A 13,194-nucleotide genomic window follows, 5' to 3' on the forward strand; every position below is an offset into this window, starting at 1 on the left:
TTCAAACTACAGATTTGTAAAATAAGGTCAAATATACCTAAAATGGACTTAATGTTCTTAAGTGAACACATTCATAACTAGGAAGCTAAATAAATGTCTGTTCAAAAACATGTCTTTCAACCAGAGTAAAGTCTCATGCTTTTGTGTGCAGCTTATGAAGGTAAAAGACAGTTAAGTCTCGGTGATTTTTTTCATTTCTCACATAGGCACAACTAAGTTTCTTTTGCTATCCTCAGAGGTTATGTCTGTACTGGTTTCACCTCTAACATGTTTGATGAAGCCATCACTGATGTAATTTGATCTTGTGAAAATATAGTTAGCAATAGAGGACTGTGACCCGAATTACTTACCCTTGGTAATACATGCAACTTTTCTTTAGCTATAGGAATTTATGTATTACTAAAATCTTGTAAAATCCCTAAGTGTACAGCCTGTTTTCCAAAGAGAAATGCTGGACACTTCATTGTTCCCTCTGCTGAGGAGATCCAAGAGTTATGTACAGTCTAAACTCTGGAAGTCTCCAGAGTGCAATTCTGTGAAGGCAAGCACACTTGGATAGCACTTCATTGAAACTAGAAAACTTTGCCTGAGGAGAGGCTTACTAGCACAGGGATAACACTTTACAAATAGGGCTTCCACTGCTTTGACCCCAGTGCTGTTTTTCTTTGACACTTTCTCTATGTTTCAAGAATTAACATACCCTGAACTACCTCATTTATCTCTGCATCTGATGTGTTGACTTGCTCTGTCACAGATTTAAATTATCTTCTCATATAATCTTAAATCTATCTTGATAAGATGGAATAGGAATATATAGCACTTTCTTAGAAACAGGCACATGTGATAAACCCTCTCAGTAAACAGTGGTTTACTTCAAATGCTTTTTCTCATTGCAGTCATTCCCTAAAATTCATAATGTTGGGCTGTTACCGTAAAGTATCTTCTGCAATGTTCCTTTGAACTTTAGCACTGCTTCTCAGTGTTCTAAGGAAACCAGACCTGGTCCTTTGTCATTCAGTTCTGTGAAGATCCTTGAAAAACTTTTGAGATTAAATTTCAGGGCCAGATTGAGTTAAAGAAGCATTTTAGATATAAGAGCAGCAAGGAGGTTAGTCAGCAGTTTGCTAGAGTGTGGTGTACCAGCCCAGGCTGTCCCTTGATTTGCCACCTGAATAACCCTAGAGGGTTTGCCTTAGGGCTCAGCACAGAGGCAAGGCAGCAGAAGCCTGCAGAGGTGAAGAGGAAGCAAAGGCAAATGATGCTACAGTTAACAGTTCAACAAAAAATGTTATTGAAAAGATTTTGCTGTATTGTTCACTGAATCTCATTTTCATTTAAACTTCCTAGTTCTTCAACTACAGAAGCATTCTCCTATACAATCCAAAGCTCTGTGAAGGTGCACTTCCTAGAAGCCGCAGCTGAGATGTGGGGAGTGACGCTTCTAGAAAATGCTGGGGAATATTAGAGTCTGAATAGTCTGAACTGAGTGCTGTGTGCTGTTGTGGAGACCTCAGCTGAGATATGCCTTACTATTCGGTGCATAGACTTAGAATAAGCAGGCTGAAATCTAAAGCTGTGAACACCAAGTTTTGCACTGTTGAAGATGTTGTGAGTGAATCTAGGGATGGGATGAGATTCTTTCTTAGTAGCATATATAAATATCACATTCCTCCTTCAGGCTGCATATGCTTGATGAAGGACTGCAGTCTTGAGACATGACAGGTGGGAACTGCACACCACATCTTTTACTTTTCTTCATGGTATATTTGAGCTGTGAGTGAATACCCAAAACAAGATATTGGGCAGCCAGGCACATACATTGCAGCTGTGAGTCCTAGCTGTGAGCTAGACCATATCCTGTCTGCTGTGGCATTTGCTGAAGTCCACAGAGGAGCAGAACATCCTGTTTGCTTAGTTTTCTTTTGTCTGCCCCATACCAGCACAGGGAGAATATTACTCTATATCTTTCCTCTTCTGCTCTGAAATTGGATCACAGCACTCATGATTGTGTTCAATAGCTGGAAATGCTGAGGATATCCGATTGCTGAGGTCTCTTATTTTAAACACCACGTGCCAGGAAAAGTATGTGGGATCCCACCAGCTTAGCACTGGAGGGTGCAGGATGCATCAACAGGAAAACCAAACAAAACATGAAGTGAAATTCATTTGAAAAGGGAAGGGACTCGTAGACCACCAATCAGCAGTGTTTAAACTCTTCATATCTACACAATAGTCCTTTTATATTCCTTCAGTTCTTCTCGATATGCAAACTATCTTAAACTGATTTTTAGAGCTGCAGCTGTCACCAAAGGCAGTGGGACCTGTAGGTGCTCATTACCTTTGAAAATCAAGTCAATGTATTTGAATGTGGTAGTAAAAGCCAAAAGCACTAAATCAGGATGGTGAAAGCATAACTTTGATAGTTCTGTTATGTGATCCTAGCCACCTTCATGTTGGATACAGAGGCAGGGCCTCACACAGAGCACACCAGAGCTCAAAGGTATGTTGTTTCTTCTTTGCCTTTCAGCCAGCCTTCCCCTACAATTCTGTTGCCTTGCTTCACCACGGCAGTCCTTCCAGATGAGTAACACTGGATAGGACTTTTTTAGAGTTCAGCAGAGGTAACTTTTATCCATCCAGAATACTTTCTTTTCCTTGAGAAACAGGTTTTCTTCCCCTTTTTCTTCCAAATGTGTGTTAGGCTGATGTGGGGAATGAGTGGTCACACAACTGACCTGTAGCCCAAGTGGGCCAATTTGGCTAGCAGTACAAGGTAGCAGCAGCAAGGATGGGCAGCCACCTGAGTCACAGTTTGATTTTCATTTGGAAGACTTGTTGTGCCCTCGGAAAGGTTTGTAAGTAATGAATAAAAGTCAGAGCAAGCCCTGATTACTCTGGTGTAGAATGAACTCAATTCCACTGTTGCATCTGAGCGCAAAGGGAGTAGTGTGTCCCTCAAGCTGGTCCCAGCTGCCTGGTCTCAGGAAGGACACCATATACTGCTCTGTCACTTAAGGGTACAGGAAAACTTAATACACAAACTGAATGTGCAAATTCGGGGCCTCTTCTGGCAGGAGAGGTAAGAGAGCTGGCCCACTGAGGGCTGCAGCCAAGTGTGGCATTAATTTACAGGGAAAGCTTATTTAACTGGCCCTCTATTACTGCTTGCCTCAGACTGGAAGCTTTCTCAGTTCGTTTGGTGTATTTTTTTTTTTTTTTCAAAGTGCCACATATTGTTGGTAAAATAAGGAAACTTGAAAACAGAGGAAGTGGAGGTAATGTTGATCTTGAAACACCAGCAATTGCAAAGACCATTCACAGTTTCCTTTAAAACAAAACCAAGGGGTAAGATAATGCTAACCAGGGCTGGGTGCCCAAGAGAGCATCATAATGAAGCATCCACTGTTATTGTTCAACTCAGTGTTTGTTCTTCATGTGAACAAAAGGAAGGAAGAGCTCTGCTATCAGGCTGGAGAGGAAGGAGTCTTTGTTGCCCTTGGCTACCCTAACTTTAAATGTGAGGAAGCACAGGGCACTACAACATAACCTTTCTGCAGTATTAGATGAGAAGAATTGATAGTTCAGGAGGTTAAGGGCGGACACTCTGTTTCTCTAGGCTTCCCTTTCATGACAGTCCCAAATCAGGTATGGCAGTGCTAGTATTTATATAGGTAATGTGAGGTTTTTAAAACCTGGTTTTAAACCCTTTGCTGCTTCTCTGCCATTTGATTCTTCCTCTGCATTGTTGCTCACCCTTGGAGCAGTAAGAGATGCCATTTCCTTATTGAATGTGACAGGCACCCAGTGTCCTCAGTGTAAAGTTCAGTCATGTTGCTGAATGTATCTGCTAGCGACTGAGTCAGGTTTACTGTACTTTTCTGTTCCTGCTCCGCCCATATATTTGTCTGCTGAAGTGGCAGAATTCCTGTTGTCCCTCTCCCCATCTTTCAGGCCATGAGGATGACACACTGTCAGATCAGTGATAAAGTTTACCATGCTCATTGTTTCAGATTTTCAGATGACTCAGGCAATGACTTTGTCATCAGCTAACCTCAGGTTACAATTTAAAGGTACCCCTGCAATCATGAAATTCTGATTAGCTTGCTCTGTGTGTGTCTAGTCAACGTACTACCTCTGCATACCAAGAGACACCGGAGAAACAGATTTGCATCCCATTAGAGGCAATGCTATGGTGTTGGGTTGTTTGAAAAATGTAGGTGTATATTTTGATTCTGATATACAGAGTTCATTCCTTGTATATAATGTCTTGGAATTTCTGGACAGACAATAAAAGCAGCCCACAAATAAATATCAGCTTTATCTCCCATTCAAGCTGCATCCCTGCATTGATTTCCTGTTAATTCAAGGTTACCATGGTGCATGATGTACAAAATGACACTTCCACACATTTCTGTTAGAGTCTGTTTCCATAATCTGATTCTTCTCACAACAGTATGTTTTGTGAAAGTTCTACCAACATTACTGTAGACAAAGAACATTACTTAGATAAAATTGCCTTGTTTTGTTTAATGCAAGTGATCTGAGGGCTTGGTGATTTGTCATAGTGAAAGCATTTGGTAAGAATGCAAAAAGAATAGGGAGAATCCTGTGAAACTACTGAGAGGTCAAGTGTAAGAAACTTTCTTTAAGGTGTCATAGTAAGTCAACTGTATACCATTAAAGGCAGGAGAATTAGGGCCAGGCTCAAATTAGATATCTGAGGTATGATCGGTTTGTATGTTAAACCATGCTAGATACAGGAAGAAATAAATACCATATTGCATTGTTGGCATTGTTGGTCTGAAAACCCACTAAGTTCAACACAGAAAATGGAAAAAAAACCTCTGAATGTCCTGAAAAATTAAATTAAGAAATAAAATTAATTCAGACCACTCACCAAAGTAGCCTTCTGAAAACAGGTTGGTTTTTATTTCACATAATAGATACAAAAGCTCAGTAAAATGCTGAAAATCCAGATGGGCTAATGGGGGAATGACTCTGCCTGTACTTATTTTTTTTTTATGTTACTAGCATCTCCAAGTGTGGAGGTTCTTTGAAGAAAAAAATTCCAAGATTAGATTTAGCACATTTTAGTCAAGCAAGTATACTCAGTTTACAAATACAAATGTTTTGTGTTTGTTTTCCTAATTACTATCCCTAGAAAATATTTGTTTCTTAAAAGCTAAAAGGACTTCTTTCCTTCTCACATATCATCATGAGTGGTTCTAATAGAATAAATTGTGTCTTTGCCAGTTTAAACAGTTGTCTTCAGTTAGGCCAGTCATGGTGGCTTATGTATACAGTTACAGTTTTTGTACTTGGGTGTTAAAATAAATCTGAAGAGGCATGGAAAAAATAAAATTTACTTAGGTTTTTGGTGCCTCCTTTTCTGAACAGAACTAGTAAGGCTGAGTGAGCAACTAACCTTCATTAGTGTGGTTGAAGACAATAGATGAGCTTCTGAGTACTGTCTGGGAACAATTATCTTCAATAAAAGTAGGTGCTGGTTTGGTGCATCCATAATTAGAACTGCCTAGCACTATGGAAAGGGTTTCCTCTCCCTCTTAGGGCTAGAGGGCCTGGCAAAATCTCCTTTGGGATGAACCTAGAGGATTTATCTGGAAGGCTTCTTGGGTAAAGGACAACCCTATGACTTTCTTTATATAAGCTGTTTTTATGACCATCCATATCTATCTATAATAATTTAAACTTGCAGAGGATGTAAAAAACCATGTAGCAGCAACAAGAGGATTGGAAGCCTTCTACAAAGCCGTGCCTGATGGAATTGCTTTTTGTTGGAGCAGTATCTTTGACAGACTTAAGCAGTGGTTTTAATTAAGGATAAGGGTTCCATTATAATAGATATGAAGGGTGGCACTGGATAAGGCCATGATCTAACTGGAAATAAGAGGAGAATCACGGGCAGCAGAGTTCTGTGTTGCACTGCAGCAGCACACATCTTGCAGGTCATTAGTGGAAGGGGGTAGGCTAAGCTTTTGTAGCATTCCCCTTCACCTGCCTCACCTTTATACCTGTTTTGAAGGGGAAGGCTAATACAATACCATTTTACAACACAAATCAAAAGACAACACTTTGATACAATCAAATTTGGTGTGATTTCTTCCTTTTCCTTAGATAGAGACTTACTGAACCCTGGACATGAGGAGAGAGGAGCAGTCCTTACGTTCTTCCTCTAATGAATTTTCTCACCAATGGACTATACTTGATAACAGAACAGTTTGCTGTAGGAGAAGGCTTAATCCTGCCTGTGCACAGGTAGAAGCCTTTTATAAAAGAATCCTGTTAAAAAGAGTAAGCCTGTTACCAGGAAGAAATCAAGTGAATGGTTCTGACAAAAGAAACAAGAATAGATAACACAGTGTTAGTGAAAAACTTTTTTAAAGAAGCAAAATGATTTTGTTTCCACAAGCTAGCAAGAAGGATATTGGTTGCTACAGCAGGAATCTAATAGCACCAGATTCACCAGCCTGGTTGTTTATTTGTAGGGATGTGTTCAGTGAACATTTCAAGTACTCCAGGCAGAAAAGAGAGACTGAGGACTTAGCTATATTTTGTTAACATTTACTTTCCAATAGAAATCAAACTGAAGAAGACAGCAGAAAAATCCTGATTTCACTTTATTATTAGCCTTTGAGATATGCATTTATCAGAAGAAATGAGAAACAGATTACACCAGCAAACACATCTGGCCTTAGACCGGCCTTCAAGTCATCCAAAAAGAAGCACGAAATATGGAGTTGTTTACAGCCAGGCACTTAAAATCCCACACAGCTGCAAGGGTGAGAGGGAGCAGAATAAACTCTCAAGACAAGCTGACAACAGCTCCACTGCCAGGGTGCCCCTTTTGCAGACGAGACAACAACAGATGAAGAAATCTTGAGAATGACCCAGAGCAGTGCTCATTAGTGAATGAAGCACAGGCAGGAAATGGGACAAGATTTCTTTTGTCATAGTTTTTCACCCAGCTGTCTGCCTGTCCCACAGCCACCCACATGCAATCAAATATAGTCATAGTCAACCTCCAGAAAAGTTATACAAATAAAACCTCCAGTGATTGCATACAGAGCCCTTCCAAGTTACATTTGCCCCATTAGCAAGGAATGAAAAATTACTGGTTTTAATCCAGGCACGTTTATCATTGCAATTGACACTTATTAGGAGGGGTTGTATTCAGGTAAATCTGATAGAACCATGTGATTTCTCTTACTGATGTCATCTAGACATCTGTTTCTCTGCATATCTACTATTTATTATTGATTTACTAGCACTTTTACTACTTCTATTTTGTTTCCTTCTTATGACAATGTTGTAATTTTTACTTTATACAGGTATAAACTCTCTTTGTATTAAACAGATGTGTGCAATACCTAAAATGAGATCATTAACCAGCAGAGAAAAACATTTCTGGACTTCTGAAATGGAATCTGTGGAATCAAATGTTATTTTGAGATTTTTAAGTTATCATAATAACATTGAGACTCCAGCTTCTTTGGGACCTTTCTTTTGTGAGTATGGCTCACTTAACATCTTGCTCATAGGCTATAAAAAACGTTTTGTTTTTCTTATGGATTGAATGCAGTTTTTTTATCTATATTTTTCAGCTGGAGTTAAATAACAGAAGTCTGTTACAGAGAATTCTGTAACTTGTTTTTCCAAATGGCAGCCATCCTGTTGCTCTCCACCAGGAGCCTCCTGTCTGTAGGGTACTGTGAGTAGTTACATTCTACTCTGGTGCTGTTCATTGTGCCTTCATGTTTGGCTTTGCTGCTCAGCTGCAGTGGCCATTTTTAAATGGAGCAGTTGTCTTTGAGCTGTTCATGAGAGTCTTCTAAATGGAAACTTTGAACACATTAGCACTGAGATTGAGCATCAATAAAAATGAATGTCATATTTGTAGCCTATAGCAATTATTTTTAAAAATCATGGATTCATGCAGTCTTGAGCCATCTAGTGTGTAGAGTTCAGAGTGGTATTAGTGTGAAAATAGAAATCAGTGTATAGAGTTCCAGAGTGGCATTAGGCAGACAGAGAATTCAAGCTGGCATAAAGAAAAAAAAAAAAAAGCCCAGCCTCTTCCCACCCAAAATGATGTCAGCACCGATATGAGACAGCTCTCTCTAGTGTCAGCATCTCTGTTTAGAAATCCCACTTTAATCAGTCCATGTGAGTATCACAGCATTCTTTCACACTCTGAAGTACCTACAGGGAGCTGGTCTGAGACCAACTTATTCCACCCTAGCTAGCAGAGACACCTGAGATACAAAGAGGTCATAATTGCTAATCAAAGTGATTTTATGTTTAACGGGGAGGGGTTGCTGCAAACTATCAGAACAGTCTTTGAGGCATCTGGTTTGTTGCTTTTGGAATCCCATTAATATCTCTTCTGTGCTGTTACAATGGTAATGGTAGCTATCAGACATTACTGCATCTCCTCTTACCACTGTGTCTGGGTGCAGTATCACTAGAGCTTTTAGTTGTGTATTTTTTCTCCCCACATCTCTCATTTCTCATCTTTATTTGAATCACAGTCTTGTTCAGCAGGTCAGCTAATGGAGAGCAGATTTTTTTACTTATTCTGATTCTTTTTTCCCCGTTCCCTCTATTTATATAACACACAATTTGTAATCTTTTTAAAACCAAAGAAGAGAGAAGTCTTGAGTTCATCTAGATTAAAATCAGCTGCAGCCTATTAATGGACTCAGCCCAAGACTGAGACTTTAGGAAACAAAAACACTGGACTAAATTATACTGAACTGGCCTCTGTCTCCTGGTGAGGGGATTCATATAGCAAGAGGAAAGGGGAAAAGGGGGGTAAAGGGAGAGGATCTCCATGTGGTTTTAATTCATTTTGATTCTCTTCCTGAAGCTAATTTACCCAACACAAAGGCTCTGTAGTGGGCAGCCAGCTTTTTAGAAGTTTGGCTTTCACTGATAAACAACTCAGTTCCTGTTCTGAAGGTCCGAGATAGCTCAGACCTGTGTGTAATCAGCCAAGGTTTAATGTGAGTATTTTGGTACAGGGTATTTCAATTACATATTAGAGTCCTTTCATCATCTGTCAGAGTGTATCCTGAAGACTCTCAGATAATTGATCTAACGTCTCCATTCATTCTGTCCCCAGAAACAGACAGTGAATTGTCTCATTGAAAATCAGAATAGCAGACACATGGGCCAAAACAAGTCAAGCCAGAAGTGCTTCCACTGGCATGGCACTCACAGAAGCCAGTTCTGAGCTTCTTCTGGTCATAGGAGGCTCTGCCACCGAAGTAGCAATGTACTGTTCTCTGCTAAAGGGAAAATACTCATTGATTCTATTCATCCCCTTTGACATTAAATCTTTTTTAAATGTCATTCTTAGTCCCATTACTGTGTGTAGTCCTCTAGCAACATGCAAGAAGTTATGTCTTTGCCCTAAAAAAGCCAGACAGTGGGTGGAGAAGTGATGCAAACAGTAAATCATTAGCTGGAAATTACTTGATTAATTATGTTAGGCCCAGACTGTCTTTGGTTACAGTTTTCATGTATTTAGTGACAATAACTTGTAATCTAAACAAAACTAGAAGGCAAATGGGGAGATTAATGAAGGGACTGAGATGGAGGGAGTGAGTCTGGGCCTTGGAAGGAAGGGTTAACTTGAGACAATAGCTATGCATGTATGGCTTCCCAGTGCTTCAGTCCCATGTGCAAATATTTTTTATGGGAAATGAGTAAAAGCATGGCCCAAATCTATCATTGCCTAATAAGCCACAACAATCAGCAGCAGTTGTTCACTGCTCTATTAATGTGTCCTAGGAATGAGTAACATCAAAGCAAATACAGTTTTAAGATTGCGATCTGGGGATATCTGGCTTCAACTGCTAATTCTTGCTGGTTTTGTGTAATAATGGACAAAAGAATTTCACCATGTCCTGTTTTCAATCTTCTAATTTACAGAGATGCTGAAATGTTCAGCAATATGTGAAGGACACTCAATTTCTGCAGTGTTTCATTCTGTATACCTATGATCCCATTACTGTGTAGTTCTCCAGGAAGCCTTATATATCTTATCTGGGCATGTTTTTCCAAAGTGAATTTTGCATTTTCATGGCTTTCCTGCTTTATGAGTCAGTTCCAGCAAAGGTTTAAATACAGAGACAATCCCTTCTACTTTGCTTGACAAATAATTTCTCACATTTATAACAGGTCATCCAGAGACTAGGTTGAGCAGGATGTGGTCTTTCCATGCTGTACCTCTCCCATCAGCACCCAGTTCACCTCCTGTGTGCCACAGTGCTCTGAAAACAGGCCAGAGCTGCTGCAAAGCTTTCAGGAATTAGACTGGGTTTTCTAAGGGTAAATCAAGTTTGAGCTGATGTACTGGAAATCTTCTTTATATTTCTTCTTTCCAAAACTTAAGGCATGGTGTAGCTGAAATAAAGTGACCCAAAGGCTTTTGGATACTGTAAGGTGTTTCACTTTTTCCCTTGGCCTTCCTCAAATGCTGCTTGATTTGCTGTCTTTTTTGGTCACTTTGTTTTGTTCCTCTGTGTTTATTCTGTCAGTAAGTCTGTTATTTGTCTGATGCTCAGACAGATCACTTTCTCCCCTCACCTAAACCTGTTAAATATGGATGACTCCAACAGAATAGTTAAAAATTTCTTCAGAAATAACTGGAAGTAATTAGCCATCTAGGACTTGGCCAGAGATTTATTTTAAGACTCAAAGTAACCTAGTAGAATTCTGAGAGAGTAAACTTAATTTCAGATGGCTTTGGATTAATTTTCTAAGAAGAAACCTGTTTTTGGTATTCTTTACATACCCCCCAATAAAACCAAAAGTAAAATAAACAGTTTTATACTTTTACTATTCCACAGCTAGCAAATTACCAAAGAAATAATTATAGTAGTTTGATATAGAAAAAATTGTGTGTGTTACATTGGCTTACAATAAGCTTCAATGCGAAGATATGCTTCTTCTGTCAACAAAGATACCATATTCATCCCCAACACATTTAGAAGCAGAGCTGCATTTCTCATTGCCCTAATCTCCACATTTGTGGCATCTGTTCCCATTATTCCCTTTGTCTTGTGAGAGCCAGACCCTGCACAACCTGTGTCTTTTTGTAGTCTTTTGTTTTTAGCAATTACTAAACAAAGCAGTAGTTAATTGTAGCTTTATTTAGCTTGAAAGGAAATGCAGTGCTAGAGTGACCAGTTTCAACAGCTTTAACCTAAGACATAACAAAAAGCCATAGTCTTTTTCTGTCATTGATTCCAACACAAAGGAACAAGATAGTTCAAACAAAAAACTTATGAGAAGGATGGGGTTCAGTCATTTCAAGGCGTCATGCTATGACATAATTGTGCGAAACCTATTTTAGTGTGTCTGCAGACTTGAGCTACTCTTGGTTCCTAACATAAAAGTTGTCATCTCAACCATAAAGCCAGAAATGCACTTTTGAAAAAGAGAGAAAAAAATTGAGAGCAGAATATTCAGTTAGCATGAAAAAAGTTTTATCTTGATATGCTACTCTGACTCTGTCCAATTTGATCCTTTGCTGTCATACAAAATGGTGGAGTTGGTAAGGTGTTGATCCTGGAGGTTCCCAGGGATCTGGCACAGCAGAAGTGATGTGTTATTACCTGTCTGAGCTCTAGTCACCTGTGCACTGTTAAGGGCCTGCAATGTTTGCTCACATTTTACCTGTGGAGAGGAAAGATCTCAGGTTTTTTTTCCGTTTTCAACTACATAAAGTTCTCTGCAAAGAGGAAGAAAATGGAGAGAGTGACACATCCTGCTTTCATGTTCTTCTCATGGTCCTGTAGCTGCACAAGCGCATGGGCAGCCACACGTGCCGAGGCACCCAGAGCTCAGAGCTCTTGTGCAGACCAGCACACGTGCACTTACGTGACTCAGACAAAGTTTCACTCCTCTGCTCTGGTGGCTGCTAGAGGACAGGAAGAAGGGCCCACTGGGAAGGTTTATTTTAAGAAGTAGCTGTATGATTTTGATTCCTTTTGGCCGCAGTGTTCATTGTAAGCACAGAGCAAGAAAGCAAGGGCTTTCTTGGGGATGCTCTGTGTGACCTGTGTGGCTGTTGTTGTTTCTTGTTTGCCCTGCTGTGCTCCAAACTTAGTGTGGTTTCAGAGAACTCTGCTGATGTGTCAGGTCAAGCTCCTTGCATTCCACTTCTCAGATAACCAGGAGTAGTTCACCCTGGCTGCTGTCTAACTGTTCAATTTTCCTTAAAACTATTCCTAGTAATGTAAAAGTCTTACCAGTATTTTACCATGAAACAGATAGTCTTTGGGGAGCTTCTGCATCTGTGGTAATCTGAGGAAGCTATGGACAGAAGCTGCTATACAAGGTGTACATGTGCTCACAGTCTGAAACCAGACTTAAGAATAAAATGCAGAAAAATATACATTGCATCCTGTAATATGGCAGGGGGTTTACAGAAATTCCATTTGGAGGGTATTTATAGTCATTGCCTTACTTTGCCTGGGATGCTTTTTAATAGTTTCTGAAATGAGATGGCATTATTGTTTAGAGAGCTGCAAGAAATAAAATTGTTCTTAGCTTGGGAGTTTTGCTGCTGGTTTCTCTAGCAGCTGTTGAAGAACAGGCCACGAGTTCTTCCTTATCACTTCTGCCTGGTGGGTGAACAATGCATTTGGAGCTCTTTCATTTTGCTTTTAGAGTGTTGGGAACACTGGCATACAGCCTAAAGCAAAATGGTGGAGGAAGAATGAAGTTATTTGCTTTGGTCATCATCAGTTTTTAACAAAACTAAGACGGCTCAGTCTGGTGCATTTTCCATTAATTGGGTGTATTGTACATTGCTTTCAAGATTTTCATACTAGGCAGCACTTACTTTGTAGATCTTTGGTAAACTCATATTTCCAAGCAATATAGACTTCCTAGTGCAGGTCAAATTCTCTTACATTTTCTGTCCTCATTCATGCAGCACTTTCCACAAAAGCATTCCAATAGTGTCAGATTATTTGTTTATTTTCCTGAATTACTAGTTCTGAAACATCTTTCTCATACTGTTCAGAGAGAAACAGTCTAGTCAATAAAAGCAGAAATTGGAGAACAGTTGACTGTTTTAAGTAGAGCTTTGAGAATCCAGTCATGCTGGTTTTCTGGATCTAGTTAGCATTTTACTTTGATGGTGTATGTCCTGTACCTTCA

At 39.6% G+C, this 13,194-nt stretch overlaps 1 protein-coding gene across 22 annotated transcripts in view; it reads left to right on the forward strand.

Moving 5' to 3' along the window:
- The window catches only part of RAD51B (RAD51 paralog B), a 417,280-nt gene that overhangs the window by 280,801 nt on the left and 123,285 nt on the right, over positions 1-13,194 (forward strand). The window contains exon 11 of one of the 22 annotated variants that reach the window (XM_068193165.1): positions 7,685-7,729. The exons of 17 other annotated variants lie outside the window; for them this stretch is intronic. In XM_068193165.1, coding sequence (XP_068049266.1) covers positions 7,685-7,729 — 45 coding nt within the window. Of the gene's footprint in view, positions 1-2,442; positions 2,593-5,716; positions 5,978-7,622; positions 7,730-13,194 lie in introns of those variants that run through there. 4 more of the 22 variants (XM_068193174.1, XM_068193178.1, XM_068193169.1 and 1 more) reach the window with 4 other exon arrangements.

Source organism: Anomalospiza imberbis, chromosome 6, assembly GCF_031753505.1.
Source record: "Anomalospiza imberbis isolate Cuckoo-Finch-1a 21T00152 chromosome 6, ASM3175350v1, whole genome shotgun sequence".
Classification (NCBI taxonomy): domain Eukaryota; kingdom Metazoa; phylum Chordata; class Aves; order Passeriformes; family Viduidae; genus Anomalospiza; species Anomalospiza imberbis.